At 41.0% G+C, this 24,144-nt stretch overlaps 1 protein-coding gene across 3 annotated transcripts in view; it reads right to left on the bottom strand.

The window, feature by feature from the left end:
- The window catches only part of SRBD1 (S1 RNA binding domain 1), a 257,081-nt gene extending 244,248 nt beyond the window's left edge, over window positions 1–12,833 (bottom strand). Inside the window, exons 1-6 of one of the 3 annotated variants that reach the window (XM_042472756.1) lie at window positions 12,488–12,833; window positions 10,512–10,591; window positions 6,920–7,097; window positions 5,536–5,892; window positions 4,165–4,331; window positions 1,251–1,368 (exon numbers count right to left, since the gene is read on the bottom strand). In XM_042472756.1, coding sequence (XP_042328690.1) covers window positions 1,251–1,368; window positions 4,165–4,331; window positions 5,536–5,892; window positions 6,920–7,097; window positions 10,512–10,591 — 900 coding nt within the window. In that variant the 5' untranslated portion in view covers window positions 12,488–12,833. The remainder of the gene's footprint in view (window positions 1–1,250; window positions 1,369–4,164; window positions 4,332–5,535; window positions 5,893–6,919; window positions 7,098–10,511; window positions 10,592–12,487) is intronic. The other 2 variants (XM_042472748.1, XM_042472739.1) reach the window with 2 other exon arrangements.
- Window positions 12,834–24,144: the final 11,311 nt, after the last annotated feature.

Raw genomic sequence — 24,144 nt, 5'->3', positions numbered from 1 at the left:
GAGATCATGAACAGCAAGCAACTTCATCTTTTAAAGTTTTTGCATTATTTTCTATTCTATATTGTTTTAGTTGTATTTTGTATTAACTTATATCATCAGCCACCTTGGGTCACACGTGGGGGGCGGGATGGAACTTGAAATGAATTTTAAAATGATAAAGAGATAAGGTTGCTTGCTGTTCATGATCTAATTAAAACAGTTAAAACATTCAAAGCATAGTACTGGTTAAAATGCAGGAAACTATATGAAAAGATCCTTCTAACACTACCAACTGAAAGGTGAAAGCCTGGCATTTAAGTCTTTTTATTTCCTGAATTCCTTCACTGAATGAGAATTTGTACATATTGTTTTAACAGCCAAACAAACAAACAAAACAAACAAACCAGCATTTGAAAAAGTTCCCTTTTTGAACTACAACTCCAGAGATAGAATTTTGGTCTAACAGATTATGAGTGCAATAGTCCAAAACAATTACTTTCCCAAGTTTGGTATAAAACTGCAAGCAACTGTAAAAGACATCAAAGAAAAGGCAGCCATTTCATTCCTTCTTCTTTTTTTTTTTTTTTTTTTTTTTTTTTTTTTTTTGGTCACCATTAGCACACCACCCCCATTTTAAAGATCAGCATGAGCATGAGCTGGCATAACAGAATACTGTAAGCCCCTAAGGGGGGGGGGGGGAATCCTTTGGTTCAAATCCACTGGTTAATCTTCACCTAACATGCTAGTGCTCCCAAATCAGACTGAAGTTTTCCTCTTCCTTGGTCCAATTCCTTGAAATCTCAAGGCAGGACTAGACAATACTAAAGTAGATAGGTTTATGAAGAGCTGAAGAGCCTTCAATCCTTTGGATCTTCATGAAGTACTAGCAAAGCTTAGAGGAGCTACAGTTTTGAATGAAAATTCCCCAAATCCCCCAGCCAATAGGACATTCTGGAAGTAGTCATCCAAACTGACAACTCTTCCAAAGTTTGACTCCTCTTCCCATCATGTTTCGCCATTGGCCAGACTGGCTATCACTGATGGGAAGCAGAGTTCAAGAAAAGCTGGAGGGCCAAGATTCCTCAGTCCTGAACTAATCCTGAACTAGTCTCCTCTGTTCCTGAAAACAAGATCCTAAAATCCATTTCATAATCCTCTGCAATGAGCGCAGAGTTTCTAGCTGATAAAAGTTACATAAAAAAGACAAAACACTTCTCAAAAAACAACTGGAGAATTTACATTTTTAAAAGAAAAATAGAAAAGATACTAACCACATGATCAAGTTCCTCCAAGGTTTTGCAGTTTAGCAAAGCAGTTAAAAGGCTTCCTGTCAGTTTTCCTTCTTTCTTAAGCTTTTGTATTGATCCATGGACCTTTTTTGCTACAGAGCTAAGACAAAGTAAACATGCTGTCAGCCAGTTAAAAACGTTTTTCCAATAGATCAAAGAGCTAAGAGATACCTAAATCTCATCTCCTAGATTCATGCTAAAGAGCCAGTGTGGCACATGGTATGAGTGCTGGACTACAACTGTGGAGACCAGAGTTGGATTCCCATCTCAGCCATGAAAACCCACTGGATGACCTTGGGCAAGTCACAGACTCTCAACCTCAGGGGAAAGCAATGGCAAAATTCCATAAGTTGGAAACAACTTGAAGACACACAACAAACAAAAGAAGCATGCTAATCAAAGTGGTGATCCCTGGAGAAATTCTGACCATCAAAACATTAGTTGCCAGTCCTGTTGAGTTTACAGGGAACTCTGCAAATATGGTAGAAATGTAGCACAAGTGTGGTACCAGAACTTGGCATATGACATACAGGGGGGAAATTGTCAGTCTACCATATCAGATAGCTTGAGAATCACAGTCCTAGATACACTGATCCTAATTCTCAATCTGTCTTTTTGTACATATCACCCCAGCCCAAACTTCATGTGTACTGGCTACCCAAATTTTTGACTCAAGGCACGAACTCTATGCAGTCACCAAAGGCACAAGGTCCCATTTGCCTCCTGCCATAGCAAAATGGTAGCAATGCAGTGTCCAGGATAAGCTGCAAGCTGCCTTTGAAATAAGACAAGCTGTGGATTGTTTCCAAGCTAATAGGTGCTTCTGGAGGGCTTCTAAGACCACTAAAAGGCTGGTAAATGGTGCCCATATACCTTGCTATAATGGTAAGTTGCAGGTCCTCTCTCCATTTTGGTCTGCTGAAATTTGATACAGTAGCCATGGGAGATATTAAACTCCAGTGACTTTGAGTCCCAGCAATGCACAGAATTTACCAACTCCTGCCCTATATTTGAAGGTGGGGCTGAACCCATTCTACTTAACAGAAAAGACTAGTGGCAACTGCAGAGTTCTATGTCAGGGAGGGAGTTGAATACACTCTAGGTTTTAGTATGGACTATAAAGGAATTAATCCAAGGTGCTTAATCCTATCTCTCAAATAGGTTCAGCACCTTGGATAGTTTCATTAAAATCTGGACTAATGCCCAGAGCAGAATCATTGCCCACTGACATGAAACCCACTAGTCACTACTGGAATGGGCAACTTCACAAGCAAAAGGAGATGTGTGTGGAATGGTGTCTCTTTCACCTTTCTCTAGAATTGGGAGTTAATTCTGCGATGCCAAAATAATAGAGTAGACTATGACACATGGAATACAATCTGCAGTATGAACTGGAGAAATCAGCTATGGCCAAGGTAGTTCTTTGAGAGGCAATGCACTTCCTATACTTAGTTTCCACCAGTCTATGACACTTTGTAATAACCTATGGCTTATCATGATGGGAAAAAGCTTAGGCAAGGCTCAGCCTTGCTATCTCTGTCCTCCTCTTCCCCCAGGGCAGTTCTAAAGAAACTAAATGTTTCTCCTTCCATTTTTGATTTACAGTACTGCGCACTGACTGGGATATTGTAACAGTTTTGAGACTAACTGAAAGTTTGTAGCAGATGCTGCAACTGATGAAATAAGACTCAGCAAACTAAAGCCTGCAGTGCAAACTTCTTTCTCGCAGTCAGTCTGCTACAATATCCCTTTGCATACGGATCCAAACTAACATGGCAATGTCTTTGAATTCTGCTTCTTTACTGTTTTGTCCAAACTCAAAACTATAAATACAGTGTTAAAACAGGTCACCTTTATGAGCCATGGTGTGAAGCTGACTTATTTCAAACTAGCCAAAATTAAATGAACCATAATTTGTCAGGCTTCAGACATAACAAGCTGTGAATAATGAAAAATGAAAGCAAAACTTTCTGAACTCTTTGTAGTTGCACTGGACAAGAACAAGAGAAACCCAAGACCTATCCCTGAGGTGGGCAGAATATAGGCTTCAGTAATTTGCAGCAGAATAGCATGGATTCTAAATTCCCAATGGTTTCCCTCCCTGCTGTACATTGTACTAACAAAATGAAGAATGCTGGAGGTAGCCAGGAGCAGATTTTGTGTAGCATGAGTTGCATTTGTTTTATAATTATCAGAACTGAACAAAACTGAGTCTTTCCACACAAAATGTTCTAAGTATCTTTTTTTTTTGTACCAGATACCAGTTACCAGTTGATAGATCTTGGGAGGTCTTGTAAAAATCCAACTAGATCCTGCAAAACTGAAACCTGCCCCATCATTGATCAACACTCAAACTCCCCCTAAGACATACCATGACTTGCTGTTACATACCACAGAGAGAGAGGGAGAGAGAGAACTGGGGAAAGGCATACAGCTAGAGGCAAATTATTTTCCTTATAAAAATTAGGTTTCGGACTGAGAGGTGGGAAGATCTGGAAACCTTCCTCCCTAGAAGGTAATGTCATTAGTAATATTTCTTGTAATGGGTGTTGTCTAGCAATATTGGGAATTGCTTTTAATGTATTTTCAAAATGATGACAATAATATTTTCCTTTAAGTTGGCTCTGATTTACAAGAATCCCATCCGGGCTTTTTTGGCAAGATTTATTCAGAGGATGTTTCCAATTGCCTTTGAAGATGAGAAAATATGACTTCCCCAAGGTCACCCAGTGAGTTTCCTTGTCCAAGCAGGGATTTAAACCCTGTTCTATTGCAGTCTTAGTCCAATGTTCAAAACATCATGCTGGCTCTGAACAGCAATATTACAGAGATTAGATCCATTCTCCCCTTTCACCTCCAGCTTCCACCCGCCAACCTGCCCATCACCAAAACGTACTATAGTTCTTCCAGCGTTTGCTGCACTTCACGCAAGGCATCAGCCTCAAGATTATTGATAAGCTCTTTGCGATATCGAGCAATAAAGGGGATAGTATTGTCATCATTAAAGAGGCGGATTATGTTTGCACACACCCATTCTTCGATGCCTGTCCTCTGCGACAAGACCTGCAGCAAGAAGAACAAAAAGAAGCCCCTACAAATTAAATATACATAGACTGAGTATCCTTTATTCAGAAATAGAAAATACAAAATACTTAAAAATTCAAAATTGTGCATGTCTTCCCTACCTAGTCATCCTCCAGGACTGGGAATGATGTGGTATTTCAGATATTTCAGATTTAACAATATCTGAAATACCACATCATTCCCACACTACAGCTCCCAGATGTCCCAGCCACAATAGTCCATGGAGTGAATACTGAGAGTTGCAGTCCAAAAAATCTGTAAGATCTCACAATTGCTATGATTCCTTGGCTTAGAAGGAAAAAAGACATCTTTACTGCTTGTAGTGGGCATGAAATTCTAAGTGCAGCACCTCAAGTTCTTCCTGTGGGGCTGAGCCATAAAAATACCCATAGGAATGACTTAGCTTAGCCTTTCAGAAAAGTGACACGAGAAACTGCCCAGTATAAGTAGTAGGAAAGTGCAGCTTTTTAAAAGGAAAATCCTGAGGCCAGAAAGAGGTCACAGCTGGGACACAACTACATTCAAGTAAACCAACTCTCAGTCCCTCTGAGAAAAATTTCTTAAACCTACTCCACTAAAAGCAGCCCCGTATCCCTAGATTCTTGCATATTGAATAGATATGTTACTGGAATAGAGGGTGGGGGAGAAATTTTGAGCACAGCTCTAATTAAAAAGTAAGGAACTCAGCAGGTTTCATTTCTGAATAAAAAATTTAAATTGCAAACCACAACAAATGAAACAAAATTGATCTCCCACTTATACTATCTGCCTGCCTGTAGCATTTCCTAATCTTAGAACTTTACTCCAAGTCTGCTAATTCAATACAAAGAAAGAGAGAGAAGGAAAAAGTCATAAGAAAAAATTACTCTCATGACTTCCTTTCTGCTTACCAATATCAAAATGAGCTCCTTTTGATATTTTCTTGTGAAACCCAATACTAATTGTAACCTTCCGGCACTACAGTTTATGCTCAGGAGATGTTCTCATTAAAAACAGAGGAAAGTATGCCATTTATTTTATAAAAATAAAGAAAAGGTCAATTTGCTTTCTGGAATTCATCCAGATCTGCCATTATATACAATAGAAACCAAATTTATATGCCGGTCCAGACCACAGGCTCTCTTTATGTAACACAGGTTTATTCAAACTTTGTTATGAAAGGGGAAAAAATAGGATCTCATACCTGCACAATGTCCCAGTTCATTTTACATTCTTCATCTGATTTGGCACTTGCTGCATATTTTATAGGATTCCCTTGAGGGCATGTTGCTGATTTAATTTTTTTTAAAGGAGGTTCATCAAATGCAAAATCTTCTTCAGGTGCTTCCGACTTCACTTGTTGTTCAGATGCTGCAGTACTTGTGGAGGGTCCTCCAATACTACCCAGGTTGCAGGCAGGATGCCCTGGTGGGATGCTGTTAGTTTTCTTTGGGAGGTTTTTGGGAGAAGATCTCGGCTTCCATTCTTTCTCTTCTTTAGGTTGCTGTAACTGCAACTCTCCTTCATTCCTTCCAGGATCCATAATAGGCAAAGATGTGGCCTGCCAGTTCCATGAAAACATGTTAAGAAAACCAGCTGTTAAAATTCAACAGATTCCATATTTGAATAACGTAAATTTGAACAATGTAAATTATTTCCATTCTCCATCTCTCTTCTTGAAATAGGATTTAATTTTCCCCCTCAGTAGGGATGCATCTGCACTGCAGAAATAATCTGGTTTGATGCCACTTTAACTGCCATGGCTCAAGGTTATGGGATTCTGGGAATTGTAGTTTGTCATGGCACCAGAGTTTTGGTTTGCTCTGGTGTCACAATAAACTACAATTCCTAGAATTCTATAGCCTTAAACCATGGCAGTTAAAATAGTGTCATACTGGATTATTTCTGTAATGCAGATGCAGCCTAGGTTAAACTGTCTTACTGATCAGAGCTGGCAGAAGAATTCTGGGACCTGCAATGCAAGAAAAGCAAATTTCCCAGGCTCTTAATTCAATGTAAAATTCATGGCAAGCCATGATTTATTGAAGCAGCAATGAGCAATAGCTCAAGCATGGCACTCTCTTGTAGTGTTTAGAAATTATCTGATTTGTTAAAAATACAGGTCTCCATTAGATACAAACTATAAAGAAAAACTTAATGCAACTTAATGCAGTTTGACATCACACTAACTGCCAAAGCTACATCCTCTGGAATCCTGGGGATGGTAGTTTGTTGTGGCACCAGAACTCTCTGACAGAGAAGGCTAAATATCTAACAAAACTACAAATCCAAGAATACAATAGCACTGAGCCATGGCAGTTAAAGCATTATCAAACTGCATTAATTCTGCAGTGTACATGCAGCATAAGAGCTTTCTACAAACTGGGATCAATCCATTTCTGATACAGAAATCATAGAAAACTGGTTCAAGAAATCAAGACACATCCTCTGAATCTGGTTGCTCAAAAGGAAGGTAAATTAAGATTGGTTGAGATTATCTCTACTCTAAACAGCCTGTCCCTCCAAGAATTTTCATCTACCCTTCATATCCTCAGTGCTGTGAAAGGGGCATGGCATTCTTTACTTACCAGCTCTTCTTTAACAACTACCTTCTTAGTCCTTTTCCTAGCCACAGTTGGTTTCTTCTGGGTTGTGGCAGTTTTTCTCACTCTGGGCACTTTTGGTTTTGGCACCCTGGCCTTACTCACGGCTTTCTTTCTGGGTTCCCATTCCTCTTCATCCTTTTCCTCTTCTGATTCTGAAGATCTGAATAAAGAAACATGTTTCAGTCTGCAACCACACTGCAGAAATCGTCCAACTTGACACCATTTTAACTGTCATAGCTCAGTGTTATAGAATCCTGGGATGTGTAGCTTTCTGTAGAGGGGATTTTCTGATTTGTTAAAAATACAAGTCTCCATTATGTACAAACTAGGGGAGTATGATTTAAGGCTGCTGCCACACTGTAGAAATAACCCAGGTTGACACTATTTTCACAGCTATGGCTCGATGCTATGGAGTCCTGGATTTATAATTTGTGTGGCATCAGAGCAATCTGACAGAGAAGGCTAAATGTCTCATAAAACTACAGTTCCCAGAATTCCATAGCACTGAGCCATGGCAGTTAAAGTGGTGTTAAACTGTATTATTTCTACAGGCCAGCTGCAGCCTTGGGGGGCTGAAGACCCCGATGGTACTCAGGAAGGAGAGAAAGTTCATCCCTAACCCAGCAGCCCTCTGTATCCATTGACTTTTTATCCACAGATTCAAGCATCATGGCTTTAAAATATTCAAAAATAATACAAATTTGAAAAGAAATCTTGTTTGTGCCATAATAAGTAACCACATTTCACTATGCCATGTATTTACTGGGACTTGCATATCCATGGATTTTGGTAAACCTAGCAGATACTAAGGCCCCACTGTACAAGAAATGTCAGAGTCGTGACAAAACAGAGGGATGGAAGTCAATGCAAAAGAAGGGGCAGAGTGCCAATTTCATGTAATTCAGGTTCTCAAATCAGGACCAACATTTTTCCTGAAACTACTCCCTAGCAGCTCAAATGCAGCTCAGCAACTACTACTGTAATCAAATTGAGAGCCCTGATGGTTTTAATATTACAGGTTGAGTCTCTCTTATCCAAAATGCTTGAGACCAGAAGTATTTTGGGATTTTGAAATATGTTTTGATTTTTTAAATTTTATTTTTGTTGGGGATTTTGAAATACAGTCTGCCCACAGTATCTGCTGATTCAAGCATCCATGGCTTGAAAATGTTCAAGAAATATATAAATTACCAAAAGCAAATCTTGTTTTTGTTTCCATTTTATATAAAGAACACCATTTTATTATGCCACTGTATTTAATGGGTCCTGAGCATCCATCGATTTTGGTATTCAAGGGGGCCGGAGGGAGGGGGGCTGGAACCAAACCCTAGCAGATACCAAGGGCTCACTATACCTGTATTTGTATATATGTACTTAATGAGATATTTTGGAGATGAGACCCAAGTCTAAACACAGAATTCATTTGTCTTTCATATAAACCTTAGACACATAGCCTGAGGGTAATTTCATACAAAGTATATTTAATAATGTTGTACATGAAAAAAAAAAGTTTGTGCACATCAGAAAGCAGAGGTGTCACTATCTCAGCAACCCATGAAAAAAGTTTTGGGTGTTGGAATATTTCAGATTTCAGAATTCCAGATCAGAGTCTCAGCCTGTACAGTCAAGCCGCAATACATGGTAATAGCAGGCAGTGCCCCCAGTTTGGCTTAGCAGGTTGCAAGTTATGCAAGCCTTCCCTAGATATTCAAAGTCAATGCAGTGGGCCCTTGGTATCCACTGTGGTTTGATTTCAGGACCCTCCATGGATACCAAAATCTGTGGATGCTCAAGTCCCATTAAATACAGTAACATAGTGAAATGGTGTCCATTATACAAAATGGCAAAAACTACGGTAGGTTCCCTTTTGGGAATGTATATTTTTTTAAAAATTTTCAAGCCATGAACAGTTGACTCTGTGGATGGTAAGGGCCAACTGTATATCAGCTTATGCCAGTGGTATTCAACAGATTATGCCAGTGGTACTCAAACTTTTTACCCTTGGAATCCGCCTTTACATCTGCATGCAATCATCACACAAACACACACCCCATGTAGCACATGAATGAAAACATTTTAGTTAGTATCCATATTTTCATTCACACATTCATGTATATTCATATTTTAACATTTAATAAGGTAAAGCAGGCCCTTGTTATCTGCTGGGGTTTGGTTCCAGGCCTCTCTGTGGATACCAAAATCCACGGATGCTCAAATCCCATTCAATATAATGGCACATTGAAATAGTATCCCTTATATAAAACAGCAAAATCAAGGTTTACTGTTTGGAATTTATATATTGTTACATTATTTTCAAATTGTGAATGCTTGAATCCATGGATAAAAAATCTGTGGATATGGAGGGCTGGCTGTAATAACACTTTAAAAAAAACCAGCTTTATTTCAGTAAATTCAGTGTTTATCTCAACACGTGTGTGAATTTTACACATAAAAAAAGTTTGGGAAGAGGAGGCGGAAGAAGAATTAGAGCCTCCAAATCTCGTACACACAAACCAGGGGTCCCACCCCACCATTTGAAAAAGCTGTGATCTGATCACTTTGCAGAAAGTGTGTTGGGGACAAAGAAATTGCAAAGTCGCCAGTGAAGTTTTTTTCCCTCTTTTCTCTTTCTTCTCTCTTTTCTCTCTCTCCAAATGGTTGGGAGAAGGGAGCCAAGAGAGGGTTGCTAGAGCAGCACAGAGGTGCCTTTGATCTTTTGCCTGCCTGGCAAAGGGACATCAAAGGGGGCATTTATTGCTTGGCCTCATCTCAGGACCAAAAGGTGCCATTTCCTGATCAGGCCTGGTACAAGCAGCAGTGGTGAAGTCAAAAATTTTAAATGTAGGACTCCATCTTAACAGTCTCCATAACACAGGTCCTCAACAACAACAACAAAAAAACACCTCGTACGCAGGAAAATGTGTGGATCCATATCAACAAATCAGTTCTACTAGTTTTCATGGCCAGGAATAGAGTTTTTATAAAGCTAATAGGCCTTCATTATTCACCGAATACCAAATATTCAAATTTTTGTATTAACTGTAAGCTACTTTGAGTCCAAGGATGCATCTGCACTGTAGAAATATTGCCATTTGACACCACATTAAGTGCTATGGCTCCGTCACATGGAATCCTAGGATTTGTCGTTTTACATGGTCTTTAGCCTTCTCTGTCAAAGCGCACTGGTGTATCACAAAACTACAAATCTCAGGATTCTGTAGGATGGAGCCATAATTTTTCAAGTGGTGTCAAATTGCATTATTTCTGCAGTAAAAATGCATGCCCACTCTTGAGAGAAAAACAGCTTATAAACTGAATTTAAACTGAGACAGCAGACAGAGGATAGGAGTTAATTGGTCACTATATTTCTGCACCTCTCCTCTGATGTTTTATATCTGTGCATCAGCATTTATTTTATTAACTCTTTACGAAAAAGTAGGATATACAAGCTTGTTCCAATACAAAAACCTCAGCAATTTAATTTGGTATTGACCAATTTGGGTATTTTGGGTATTGGCGCAAAATCTGACAGGCAGATTTTGGTGGAATTAAAATGCACTAAATTTCAGCTCACAATTGTAGGAAAGAAGGCAGTTCATCTTCTGCAATGGCTGTTTTTGGTGCTGTTCGAGCTCTTCTTGGTGGAGCCGTCATCTGACAAAGGAAAAATAGCAAATGCCAGTGTACTGTTTCTCATTTCAAAAGGTCAGCTTAACACACTCTCAGTCATTCAAGCAATTTCTATTTTATTCATTGTTAGTATCTTTACACTCATTTTTATCCTAACTGCCAAAGTAACTTAGAAAAAGTGGAAATAACAAAAGTAATGACATCATTAAAAAATTAAAACTATAATTAAAAGCATAAAACCCAATACCACCACCAAAAGACAATGATCTAAGGCTGCATCTGCACTGTAGAAATAATCCAGTTTGACGCCACTTTAACTGCCATGGCTCAATGCTATGGAATCCTGGGGATGGTAGTTTGTTGTGGCACCAGAACTCTCTGACAGTGAAGGCTAAATATCTCACAAAACTACCATTCCCAGAATTTCATAGCATTGAGCCGTGGCAGTTAAAGTACAGTACAGTAGTGTCAAACTGGATTATTTCTGCAGTGAGGATCTAGCCTAAGTAATTCTTTCTAACAACCTCTTGAGTATTTCCTTGGTGCTGCACTTTAGGATCTTGGTAGAGGATTCAGTTGCCAGCTCAGCCATGAAACTGGGTGGCTTTGGGCAAGTCACACTCTCTCAGCCCCACAGCATGGTAATGGCAAACTCCCTCTGAAGAAACTTGCCAATAAAACCCTGTGATAGGTTCACTTTAGGGTCACCATAAATTGGAAACAACTTGAAGGTAGGCAACAACAACAGCAGCATTTATGCCAGTGAAGATCTAAGAGAGAAATGTATAGATATAAGGATGGGGGACCCCTGGCTTAATGAGACATGTGAAAGGGATCTAGGAGTTCTAGTAAGCCACAAGTTGAACATGAGTCAACAGTGTGATGCAGCACCTAAAAAGGCCAATGCAACTGTATAATAGGAAATTAGATAATATAATTAGATAATATAGATAATATAGAATGGGATAGACTAATGAACATGATAGGGGAAAAAATCTAACAGAGTGTTTAATATGGATTGAGAAACTGTAACAAATTTCTGTAAAAAAAAAAAAAAGATGATCCTAACATACCACAAACGTATACCAAAACCCTGAAATGGTTCAAAGAGACCAATAAGATTTTTTATATGCTGAAGTTGTAAAATAACACTCAGTAAGAGGAAACTGTTAATATTATTTTTATTTACTTCAAATCCAAGTAGAACAACAGGAAATCAAGCAATATAAACTTTTTCTTTGCTGATAAAATAACAAGTGTAGTGTGTGTGTGTGTGTGTACAACTTTGCACTACAGTACTTAATGTATGTAATAAAATTCAATAAAAATTATTATTTTTTTAAAAAAGGCCAATGCGATTTTAGGTTGCATCAATAGAAGTATAGTATCTAGATCAAGGGAAGTAATAGTGCCGCTCTATTCTGCTTTGGTCAGGCCTCATCTGGAAATACTGCATCCAGTTCTAGGCACCACAATTTAAAAAGGATGTGGAGAAACCGGAGCATTTCCAAAGGAGAGTGACTAAAATGGTGAAGGGTCTGGAAACCATATCCTATGAGGAACGACTTAGGGAGCTAGGCATGTTTAGCCTGGAGAAGAGAAGGTTAAGAGGGGATATGATAGCCCTGTTTAAGTATCTGAAGGGGTGCCACACTGAGGAGGAAGCAAGCTGCTTCAGAGAATAGGATCCAGAACAATGGATGCAAGCTCCAGGAAAAGAGGTTCCACCTCAACATTAGGAAGTTAGAGAATAAGCTGCAAAGTGTCCTGGATGGCCATCTATTAGGGATGCTTTGATGGTGAGTTCCTGCATGGCAGAATGGGGTTGTCCTGGATGGGGGCCTCTTCCAACTCTAGGATTCTCTGAAGGCAGCAGCAACCCGGGTGAAGCCCCTTGCCATTGAGAACTACTGTACTCACCTTCCCTGGAGAGGTGGCTCTGGGGGGGCAGAGAGGGGGGCTGGCTGGCTTCCTTTGCCAGAGGAGGGATCCCCTGCACCTTCTCTCCCCTTAGAAGCCCATCCTGGGATCCCTCTGGCCGCCTCCTGGGTTTGAAAGCGGCGCCAAGCCTTGCTCAGCTCTTGCAGGGCTGTTGCAAAGCGAAACCCAGCAGGAGGAAGAGGAAAGGGCTGGCGCTAGGCAGGCAAGGCAGGAACAGAGCCCAGCCTCCTTCCCTTGCGCCTCGCTTGGGCAGCCCTCTAGGCTCAGCCTGGAAGGCTTCCGACAGAGAATGGGACAGGATTGCAATGCAACAAATGCAGACATGCAGGAAACGCAGAGCAGAGGGGGGAAGGGAGGGTGTTTGGACTCACAGCCCCCAGAATCCCCCGGGTGGAGAGGGGCGGGACTGAAAGCCCCTCCCCTCCCCACCCCGGGGGATTCTGGGGGCTGTTAGTCCAAACGCCCTCCCTTCCCCCCTCTGCTCTGCTTTTGCATTTCCTGCATCTGTGCCTTTCTTTGCATTGCAGTCCTTTGCCGCCCACACCTTTCCTCGTCCATTTTTTCCCACTGCCCTCTGTGCTCTCTATCCAAAATGCTCCAAAGCAGAGATGCTATTCTTTAGCACTCCAGACAAGACCTGGCTGAAAAGTCTTCTTTTTGTGCCCCTTTCAGCTGGTCTAATAACACAAGTGCCCTGGTTTTAGCATGTTTCTTAGACCAAGGTTTGGGGAGAAGCTTGGGATCTTATGCATATTTTCAGTGGATGTTAGTGCATGTTTTTCCCCAGTGTTCGTAAGCGCATGCTCTCTTAGGAAAGTGGGTTTCAAGCTTTAGACTCACAGCTTCTCAGGTTTTGTTTTTTATAATGCAGCTAAATATCATATTGGGCACATCTGCTGTTTAGCCACTAGGTGTTGCTCTCTGCTGGCAAGAACATATTTTCCTTATCAATTGGAAAACTGGTTTGAAGCTGGCCCTGTTCTGGTGCTCCTTCTTGGGGGCTGGCCCCTTTTGCTGTTGCCAAAACTACATCTCCTACTCCTAGGACACATTTGTGCAAAATTTGTGCAGACAGTTGCAAACTAAGAATGGCTATCCTTTAAATATATTCAGGGGTTGCCTGTTGGCCATATAGTAAAGTACAGTAACACCCCAAATCCACAAAGCAGCAATACTTTAATCGACCAACCAAAATGCACAAATCCAAATGTATCTGAGGAAGCAGACTTAAGTCTACAAAAGCTCATGCTGCCAACTTCTTTCGTTTGTTGTTGTGATGTGCCTTCAAGTCGCTTCCAATTTACTGTATGGCAACCCTATCATGGGGTTTTCTTGGCAAGATTTCTTCAGAGGCAGTTTGCCATTGCCATCCTCTGAGGCTGAGAGGGTGTGACTTGCCCAACATCACCTAGTGGGTTTACATGACCAAGCTGGGGATTTGAAACCAGGTCTCCAAGAGTCCTGGTCCCATGTTTAAACCACTACACCACACTGACCCTCTTTCTCCCACTTAGTCTCAAAGGTGCTTTGCATACTGATTTTACAGAGGAGTTTATCACATGCCCAAATCTTATGCATAAACAGGGTTTAGACCCTGGAAAATCCTGCAAGAGCGGGATTGTTTTCCGACATGTCACACGAATTAAGCATTAACTTGACATTAACCCATAGAAAAAGCTGCAAAATCACTCCACTTTTTAAATCTGGCTTTTTGCATGAGTTGATGTCGTAGTAATGCTTAATTCTAGTGATGTCGTCTGAAAACAATCCCACTCTTGTGGGATTTTCCCAGGTTTAAAGTTCATTTATCCACGGCATTTGTGTGATAAACACCTATGTACAGCATTTGTTTTTATTGTTTTGTGCCTTCACATTGTTCTGAAGGTGAATATATCATGGGGTTTTCTTGGCAAGGTTTGTTCAGAAGGGGTTTGCCTTTGCCTTCCTCTGAGGCTAAGAGGGTGTCTCCAGTCATAGTCTATCGCTCAAACTACTATACCATGGAGACTCTTTATGTGTTCTGAAACAGCACTTGTGTTTTTAAAAAATCCCAAAATAAAAGTGTCCACAGACATCCAGCAACTATAAATAACTGTCTATAAATGTAAATGTTTGCTTTAGTTAATATCTGTAATAAAAGACTTGTACTGTATATTATTAGTTATTATTAGATTTATTTATAAAGTGCCGTAAGTCTACACAGTGGTGTACAAAACCAAGTAAAATCAAAATATATAAAAAGCCTGCCTATGGTGCACAATCTAAAAGTTAAAACAACAAATTAAAAACATCATAAGAAACAAGTTAAAACTGCAAATATCCCAATATTGAGGCAAGCATCAGAACAACCAGGACACAATCACAGACTCCCTGGGAACGCTTCCCTAAACAATATGGTCTTTAACTCCCCAAAACGGCTTTCTGCATCATCGATTTCCTACAGTGCCTTTCAGTATAATTTATTGCTTTAATATTATGCAAAAGCCAACTTTGGTCATTACCCTGCCGAGTCTGAAAATGAGCTTGTTGGAGGAAGCAGAAACAGGGCAGGTGATTTTATAGCAATAAAACAATTTTGTGTGCACGTGTACATGCACAGATGCTTGTGTGCTCACTAATGATTATATGTCTGTCTTAGAGAAATGATCTGATCTACATTACACCCAAAATTCATGCAGAAAGAAAGTAATTTTTAAAACTGAAATATTAGTTATGTCTTTAAAGTACAGTACTGTATTTCTTGATCCTTAGTTACAGCACATTTGGCTATTGCAATGTGCTCTACCCAAGACTGATGGAAACTGCTGCCACACTGCAGGATTAATGTACTTTGATACCACTTTAACTGTCATGACTTCCTCCTAGGGAATCCTTGGATTTTGTAGTGTGCTGTGGCACTAGAGCTCTCTGACAGAGAAGGCTAAATGCCTCACAAAACTACAGATCTCAAATTCTATAACATTGAGTCATGGCAGTTAAAACAGTGCCAAACTGCATTAATTCTGCAGTCTAGCTGCCGACTTAGAAGACGACTGTATGTAAAAGCTACATTTGGTCTTTGTGTGTGAATGGTCCTTTGTTGCATCACAGACACAACATGGCTTTCCTATTGCACTGTGTTTTTCAGTATTGTCTACTGCTCACATCTTTGTCAACTATCATTAACCAAAACATAGATTTATATTTATCATTGAATAACTGCAGCATTGCTTCATTGTTTGCATATGGGGAATAAAGAAATGTTACCCCAGTTTGCACAAAAACCTCCCTCCCCCCATTGCAGTTATCTGAGTGGGGATTTAAGCCCTGGTCTCCAGAGTCCTAGTCCAGCGCTGAAACCACTAGGCAATGCTGGCTCTGCAGCACTTTGGGTACCTCATATAAAATCCAGGCTCAAACCTGGAGCAGATTTACAGTCTCAGTGGCATGGGATCCACTAGTCATCACTACACTGGAGCATCATTACCCTGTAGCAAATAAAGTAGCAATAGAATCACAGAAACATAGAATTGCGAAGGGTCCTGCATGCCATTGAGACCTAATCCTCCCTCAGTGCAGGATATCCACCTAAAGCATTCCTAGCAAGTAGCTGTCCAGCCTCTCTTTGAAGGCATCCAGAGATTGAGACCCCACCAGCTCTCTGGGTAATTGGTTCCATTGCCAAACCACTCTTACTGCCAAGAAGTTCCTTCTGTTTAACTAAAATATGCTGTCCTGTAACTTAAAACTATTAGACCTGGTCCTACCCTCTTGGGCAGCAGAGAACAGGCCTGCCCTCTCCTCTGTGTGACAACTCTTGAGGTTTTTAAAGAGTGCAATCATGTTACCCCATCCTTGTTGCTCTTTTCTGAATGCACTCCATCCTATCTACAGTATATCCTTTCTAAAATGTGCCCAGAAAAGTACTTCACATGAGGCGTGACTGGCACATAGTATAATGGGAGTATTATAAATTTGTGTAAATTTACAGCGCTATATAAATAAAGGTTAATAATAATAATAATGATGATAATAATAATGATGATAATAATAATAATAATATTACAGTGGGCTCTTGGTATCCACTGCGGCTTCGTTCCAGGACCTCCCATGGATACCAAAATCAATGGATGTTCAAGTCACATGAAATACAATGGCATGATAAAATGGGGTCCCTTATATAAAGTGGTAAAATCAAGCTTTGCTTTTGGAATGTATATTTTAAAAATTATTTTCAAGCCTTGGATGGTTGAATCCATGGATGAAGAATTCATAGATATGGAGGGCCAATAGTACTTCCCTTGCCTTGGAAACTATGCTGAAATTAAGAATGAAATTAGATTTGGTTGCTTCCTCCTTTTCCTTGGCCTTTTTGTCAATCTGTTGTAAAATGTTTGGTATGCTAATTACTTTCAGAGGTGGAGACCACACTGAGGAGTAGAAGGAACCTCCACTGCTTTGTCCATACTACTAGATCAGTTTTTCACAGCTCAGCTCCCTCCAGTGTTGAACTACAATTCCCAACATCCCAAATCAGATGTAGTTAGGGTTGCCATAACCCGGCCCCCCTGTGACCAGCATGCTTTTGGGGGGGCCCTCCCGGTCACGGTCCGGTTTGGGCCCACATCCGTGCCTGGTCCCCTGTTTGGGGGCCCGCTCCAGCCATTGCCGCTGCCGCTAATGCGACTGCTGCGGCGCCAACCCACTTCCTCCTCCAGCTCCGCCTTCCTCCTCTTCCTTGCCTCCAGGGCGAGGGCTTGAATGCCGCCCAGGCCTCAGTAGGGGCCAGTGGCAGCGCGCGCGCCTGCCCCACTTCCCTCAGCGCGGGCGCACGAGGAAGGAGTGGGGCAGGCGTGCGCGCTGCTGCTGGCCCCTACTGAGGCCTGGGCGGCATTCAAGCCCTCGCCCTGGAGGCGACCTGCAGGCTTAGAGCAGGGAGAGAAGGGTCTCTCCTCCAAGGGAGACCCTTCTCTCCTGCCTTGGGGCTTGCCCCGCCGGCCAGGCAGGCTTCAGGGCAGGGAGAGAAGGGTCTCTCCTCCAAGGGAGACCCTTCTCCCCCTGCCTTGGGGCTTGCCCCGCCGGCCAGGCAGGTTTCAGGGCAGGGAGAGAAGGGTCTCTCCTCCAAGGGAGACCCTTCTCTCCCTGCTTGGGTTGCCCCGCCGGCCAGGCAGGCTTCAGGGCAGGGAGAGAAGGGTCTCTCCTCCAAGGGAGACCCTTTTTTCCCTGCCTTGCAGCGCTGGACTCATATTATTTCTCCTCTTCTTCTGTCTCCTCTCCTCCTCCTCTTCTTCCTCCTCTGCTCCTCCTCCTCCTCTTCCTCCCCTTCTTCTTCTTCTTCCTCCTCTTCTTTTCCACCTCATCCTTCCCCTCTTCCTCCCCTTTTTCTTCCTCTCTACTTCCTCTTCTTCCTCCTCCTCCTTTCCCCCTCTTCCTCCTCCTCTTCTTCCTCCTTTTCTTCTTCTCCTCTTCCTCCTCCTCTGCTTCTTCCACTCTTCCTCCTCTTCTGGTTTTGACCAGAAAGGGAAGCACATTTCTGCCATCTGTCTAGGAATAATGCCAAATGTATTCCATTTTTATCATGCCTAAGAATCATGCATTTATATGAATTTTTTTTAAAAAAACATCATTTTTGCGTGTCCTCCATTTTTTAAAAATGTGTCCTCCATTTGAAAATCTTGTCCTACGTTTGTCCTACATTTGTCCCAGTTCGGAGGTCCTGACTTATGGCAACCCTAGATGTAGTCCAACATTGATAGCCCCCAAACTGTGACAGATTGGGTTAATCTGTAGACTGTGAGCTGGTGATACTAAATATAAATTAGCAACACTAACTGCTGGCAGGCACAGAATTTTGATATGGCCTAGCGAGATTCTGTATACGTTTGTGTACTGGTGACATTGAGAAACAGCTGTGAAATCTACTCTATTTCACAAGGTTTTAGATGGAATGGCAGGATTACAGAAGCTACAGAACACATATCCATACTTCAAGCAGTGGCCAAAATGTTCCTCTTTTTAATGGCATATCAGAAAGCTATGCTGCCTCTAAACTGAGAACACTGTAATTGATTTATATAAATGCATGCTTTCAATTAGTGCTAATTTAGAGTCCATATTTCTTCCTTAAGGAAGAATGTAATGTTCCATCATGAACGGAAGTTGTGAGCTGATCACTCTGCTAAATGCATCTGCAATCTTTTGGGTGGGAGGTTGCAGCTATCTAGTTGTTTGGATGTCAGTCAATTATACTTATGAAGTACTGGTTAAATATATTTATGAAGATTTTCACATCATTAAAGCTGTGAAATTCAATCAACAAAGATGAGCAGGGTGGTATCGGCCCATAAATGGGAATTTGTCTTTGCTGGAGTTTTGCCTCCTCTTAGCATCAAAAAGGCATCATCTCATCATTCCTTTCACTTGTAGGAATTTTGCTAAAACAAGTGTATGATTCATAGCTCTTAAGAGCAATTTGGTCTATATGGTGTGGTGGTTCCGTCCCATCATTTTCGGCCTCTTTGGCAGTGAATACTATAGAAATCCTATGTGCAAGAAATCAATCAAGCATCTCAAGGAAACAATATGGGGACATTTTTAGGTCCTCTTGGAGGCCTTTTTTAACAACAGGAAGTCATTTCCTGTTTAATTCCTGTTTCAAAAAAAAAGGCCTCTCCTGGACCTAAATTGGCCTTGGAAACCAAAACCTGGGTGAAATGTATTTTTCTCACACATGCCTTAATCCAAATCCTAGTACAGACTCAAGTACTGTACACCCACTGAGACACTGTCCAAATGGTAAATTAACAGCAGACATCTAATGAGATTTAAGTTGACTTAGCATTTACTGGATATACTCTAGTTGGAACTAGCAATTGTATTTTAGATCAAATATAAGAACACAGGAAACTGCAGCTTCCTGGATGCTAAGGACAGCCAGAAAATCTGACCATGTACCACCACTTTTGCTCAAATTGTACTGGACATAGTTCATTTCAGGGCACAATGGAGCATGTTGTTATTAACCTTTAAGATCCCAAATGGTTTGGAGCTGGGGTGTTTCTTTCTTTAACAGGTATAAGGTCTTCTCAGTTGTGTCCCCACAGTCATGAAACTCTTTTCTATTTGTCTGTTTCAGTACAAGTCTTTAAGAAAGTTTGGGAATATCTTTTTACCCCTCCTTTTCCTAACTGAGTCCCTGTACAAACCGGCCCGAAAGACTGGCCTAGAGACAGATTTGGGACGTCACGTCCAGATGACGCAAGTCCCAACTCCATGCCCCAGGGCACCATGACTCCACACACCGTTCCACATGGTGTGCAGCATCATGGCATTCCTCCAACGCTGTGTCCACATGACACAGCACCAAAGGAGCACCGTATAGCCATGCCGTGATGCCATTTTGAGGGTGCAAAAAGGAGCTGCTTTTTGCAGCTCCTTTTCATGCCCTCGAAAGGCCAGATTAGTTGCTGTGTGGTTGCCACAGCCCCAGTCCAGCTAGGAAAGGGGCAGTGTCCCACCACCCCTTAGGGGCTGTATGTATAGCCCCTAAAACTAAAACTAATCCCTGTTCCAAATTTTTATTTTAATACAGAGCACTGAAATGTTATTTTTTGAACTGTAACTCTCAGCATCCATTAGCCAGCATGATGTTTATAGTATCTACCATGCACTATACTGTTTCTTTCATTCACTTTTGTGCACACTGATTTTCATACATTGTTGAATGTGTGTAGCCCTGTGTTGTCTTGGCCTTAAAAAGTAGCTTATAAACATCTTGAATAAATAATTGACTGAACATTTGTACATAGCTACATAGCTACATACCTAATGTACTCTAAGGATATGAGAAACAGCTTGACAGGAAGCTTAGACTGTCGTGGAGATCAGTAGCGGAAACAGGTTCCCCTGCAAAACCTCCACATGTAAGGTGGTGGTTAAAAACAGAAGAACAGAGATACTAGAAAAAGGAAGCAAGGGGATAGGACAGACTGTTACTAAACACTTTGTATATTCCATCATTGAAATTGTGTGTTCCTTTAAAAAATCTGGAAAAGGCTTACATTCCCTAAGAGAAGGTTTTCAACCAGCTACACATAATGGAATCATAGAATCGTAGAGTTGGAAGAGACCACAAAGGCCATCCAGTCCAACCCCCTGCCATGCAGGAACTCTCAATCAAAGCATCCCCAACAGATGTCCATCCAGCCTCTGTTTAAAGACCTCCAAGGAAGGAGATTCCACTACACTCCAAGGGAGTGTGTTCCACTGTTGAACAGCCCTTACTGTCAGGAAGTTCTTCCTAATGTTGAGGTGGAATCTCTTTCCTTGTAGCTTGCATCCATTGTTCTAGGTCCTGCTTTCTGGAGCAGCAGAAAACAAGCTTCCTCCCTCCTCAATATGACATCCCTTCAAATATTTAAACAGGGCTATCATATCACCTCTTAACCTTCTTGTTCAACTTGTGGTCTACTTGAACTCCTAGATCCCTTTCACATGTAGTCTCATTCAGCCAGGTGTCGCCCATCCTATATCTGTGCATTTCATTTTCCCATCCTAAGTGCAGTACCTTACATTTCTCAATGTTGAATTTCATTTTATTAGCTTTGGCCCAGCTTTCTAGTCTATTCAGGTCACTTGGAATTTTGATCCTGTCCTCTGGAGTATTAGCTATTCTTCCTAATTTGGTATCATCTGCAAATTTGATGAGTATGCCCCCAATTCTGTCATTCAAGTGATAAAGATGTTGACTAACACTGGCCCAGGACAGAGCCCTGTGGGACCCCACTGGTCACTTCTCTCCAGGATGAAAAGGAGCCATTGTTGAGCATCCTTTGGGTTCGGCCAATCAACCAATTGCAAATCCATGTAACAATTGCCTTGTCTTGCCCACATTTTACAAGCTTGTTTGCAAGAATGTCATGGGAAACCTTGTCAAAGGCCTTACTGAAATCAAGATATACTATATCCACAGCATTCCCTTCATCTACCAAGCTGGTAATTTTAGCAAAGAAAGAGATAAGATTTGTCTGGCATGACTTCTTTCTCTGAAATCCATGTTGACTTTTTGTGATTATGGAATTGTCTTCTAGATGTTCACAGACTCTCTGTTTAATGATCTGTTTAATAATCTCTCCTGGTATTGATGTCAGACTAACTGGACGATAATTGTTGGGATCCTCTTTTTTCCCCTTTTTGAAGATGGGGACAACATTTGTCCTCCTCCAGTCTGCTGGGACTTCTCCTGTTCTCCAGGAGGTCTCAAAGATTATTGCCAATGGTTCCGATATTACATTTGCCAGTTCTTTTAATACCCATGGATGTAGTTCATCTGATCCTGGAGACTTATATTCATTTAGATTAACCAGGTATTCCTGTACTATCTCTTTACTTGTTCTGTGCTGAAATTCCCCTAATCTGTCCTCGGCAACATTATCCTCAGGTTGAGCACCTTTTCCTTTTCTGAGAACACAGAAGCAAAGAAGGTGTTGAGTAATTCTGCCATCTTCTCCACGTAGTAGCCCTACCATTTCCTTTTTCTTCCTTTTGCTGTGGACATATCCAAAAAAGCCCTTTTTGTTGTTCTTAACCTCTCTAGCAAGCCTGAATTCATTTTGCGGTTTAGCTTTTCTGACTTTACCTCAACACATCGTCGCTATTTGTTTGAATTCCCCTTTGGTGATTGGCTTTTAATTGCTCCAAGTAGCTGCTGTTGGCTGAACTCCTGTAACTGTTGACTTTGTTCAGTTAATTTTGTTATTTTTTAAAATCACAATTTTCTTCATAAATTTGATAGAAATAATAATTTCAGATTAAGAAAAATGGGATAAACTGATACATTTTTCTTTCCAGGAAGAGAACTTAAAACGTTTATAATTACAGAATCTGTATTTTAATTCTATGTAAATGCAACTATGCTTTGACACTTTATTAGAGGTGCCATCTTTTTTAAATTTTATTTTTCTTTATGGGGTCCCAGTCTTCAGCAACTACAGGGCAGATAGCCACTAAACGATCTCTGTATGGGAAATATTCACACCTGTCGAATTTGGCCAAATGGAGATGGCAGAGAATTTCCTTTGTTTAGTCTATTTTTTACAGGATCCTATCAAATCTGCTGAATGGTTTCATAAATCCAACAGAACTTGGGGTTCTGGTTTTTTCTTCTTCTTTAACCTATGGATATCGAATTTAGCCAGTGGTTATGGCAGAACATTTCATTTAGTTCAATTTTTATAGGACTCCATAAAAAATCTGGAAAATGGTTTCACAAATCTGATAGAACTGGAAGTTATTTTTAATGAATGCAGGATAAAATAAGAAACAGTGGTGTCCATCCCTCTTCGCTTGTGATAAGTGCTGGGAAAACAAATACTTCTTTGATGGCAGCTTCCAGAATCCCCCAACCAGCATGACCAGATTTTGGGAGTTATAGTCCTCAAAGTAACTTTTCTAAGTTCTGCCTGTCAGACACACCACTCCATGATGAAAACATATTCCAGTATCCTGTTGGGAGTTTTCTGCGCTCCCTCCACCAGATAGTGCTGTTTCTCTACACAGCCTTTAAGGGCCATGGAAAGGTCAGAGGCTGGCTCAAGGTAACACACAGCTTGCAGCTGTCAAACTCGTCTCATTTTGCTTTGCAGGCAACAAGTGCAGGCCCCTGGTGTGAAAAACAGTGTGGTAAAACCAATTCCTTCCAGTTAAAAGGAGAGGAAGAGATTGTGTTGCACTGTTGCTAACCTAGGGTGGAGATCAATTTGCAAATCACTACTTTAAGGCAGCATGTATTGTAACTAGGGTTGCCAGGTGTCCCTTATTATAAGGGATGTCCCTTATTTGAGAGTTGGAAAGCTTTTTTTATATATGTGTACTGGTCAAGATGTTATTAAAAAAAGAAACACATGGCTAGATTAATTGAAACTGACGCTTTGATTTGGTACTTAGGTTGCTCACAAACCTGTTAATAGCTATTTTCTGGCTGTCAACCCTGCATGTTAAGTCCCTTATTGCTATTTTTTAAAACATGACAATACTAATCCTGTGTGTGTGTGTGTGTGTAGATTGATTTAGCTTGAGGAACTGGGAGAATGGAGGTGTGAAAATTATGGTGTGTGTGTGTGCGCACGTGCACACCTTCAAGTTTCCTGTTGACTTATGGTGATCTCATGGATTTCATAGGATTTTGTTAGTCAAAGAATACTCAGAGATGCCAGTTCCTGACTCTTGTCCAGGTCTTCATTGCCAGTCTCCCATCCAAGTACTAACCAGAGCTGACCATGCTAAGCTTCCATGATGGTTGCCATAATTGTCCACTTTTACCAGGGACAAAATGTGGAACAAATTCAAGACCAAACTGTAGGACAACTGCAGGACAAAACTCAGCCCAAAATGTAGGACATTGAAGAAAAATGGTGGACCTTAAATGTCCTACATTTTGAGCTGAGTTTTGTCCTGCAGTTGCCCTACAGTTTGGTCTTGAATTTGTCCTACATTTTGTCCCTGGTAAAAGTGGACAATTATGGCAGCCCCCACTAGCCTCAAAAAAAGGCACTAGAGGCACATACTAATTTTTCTCTTTTTCACTTATTATATTTGCATAGTCACCACATAGCAGGTTTTCTTAGAGGCTTATAGAATATTGCCTGCAAAAACACCCT

Source organism: Sceloporus undulatus, chromosome 1 (assembly GCF_019175285.1).
Source record: "Sceloporus undulatus isolate JIND9_A2432 ecotype Alabama chromosome 1, SceUnd_v1.1, whole genome shotgun sequence".
Lineage (NCBI taxonomy): Eukaryota > Metazoa > Chordata > Lepidosauria > Squamata > Phrynosomatidae > Sceloporus > Sceloporus undulatus.
Note: the sequence above shows the minus strand (reverse complement) of the source record. Positions and strands in the feature narration are given on the sequence as shown.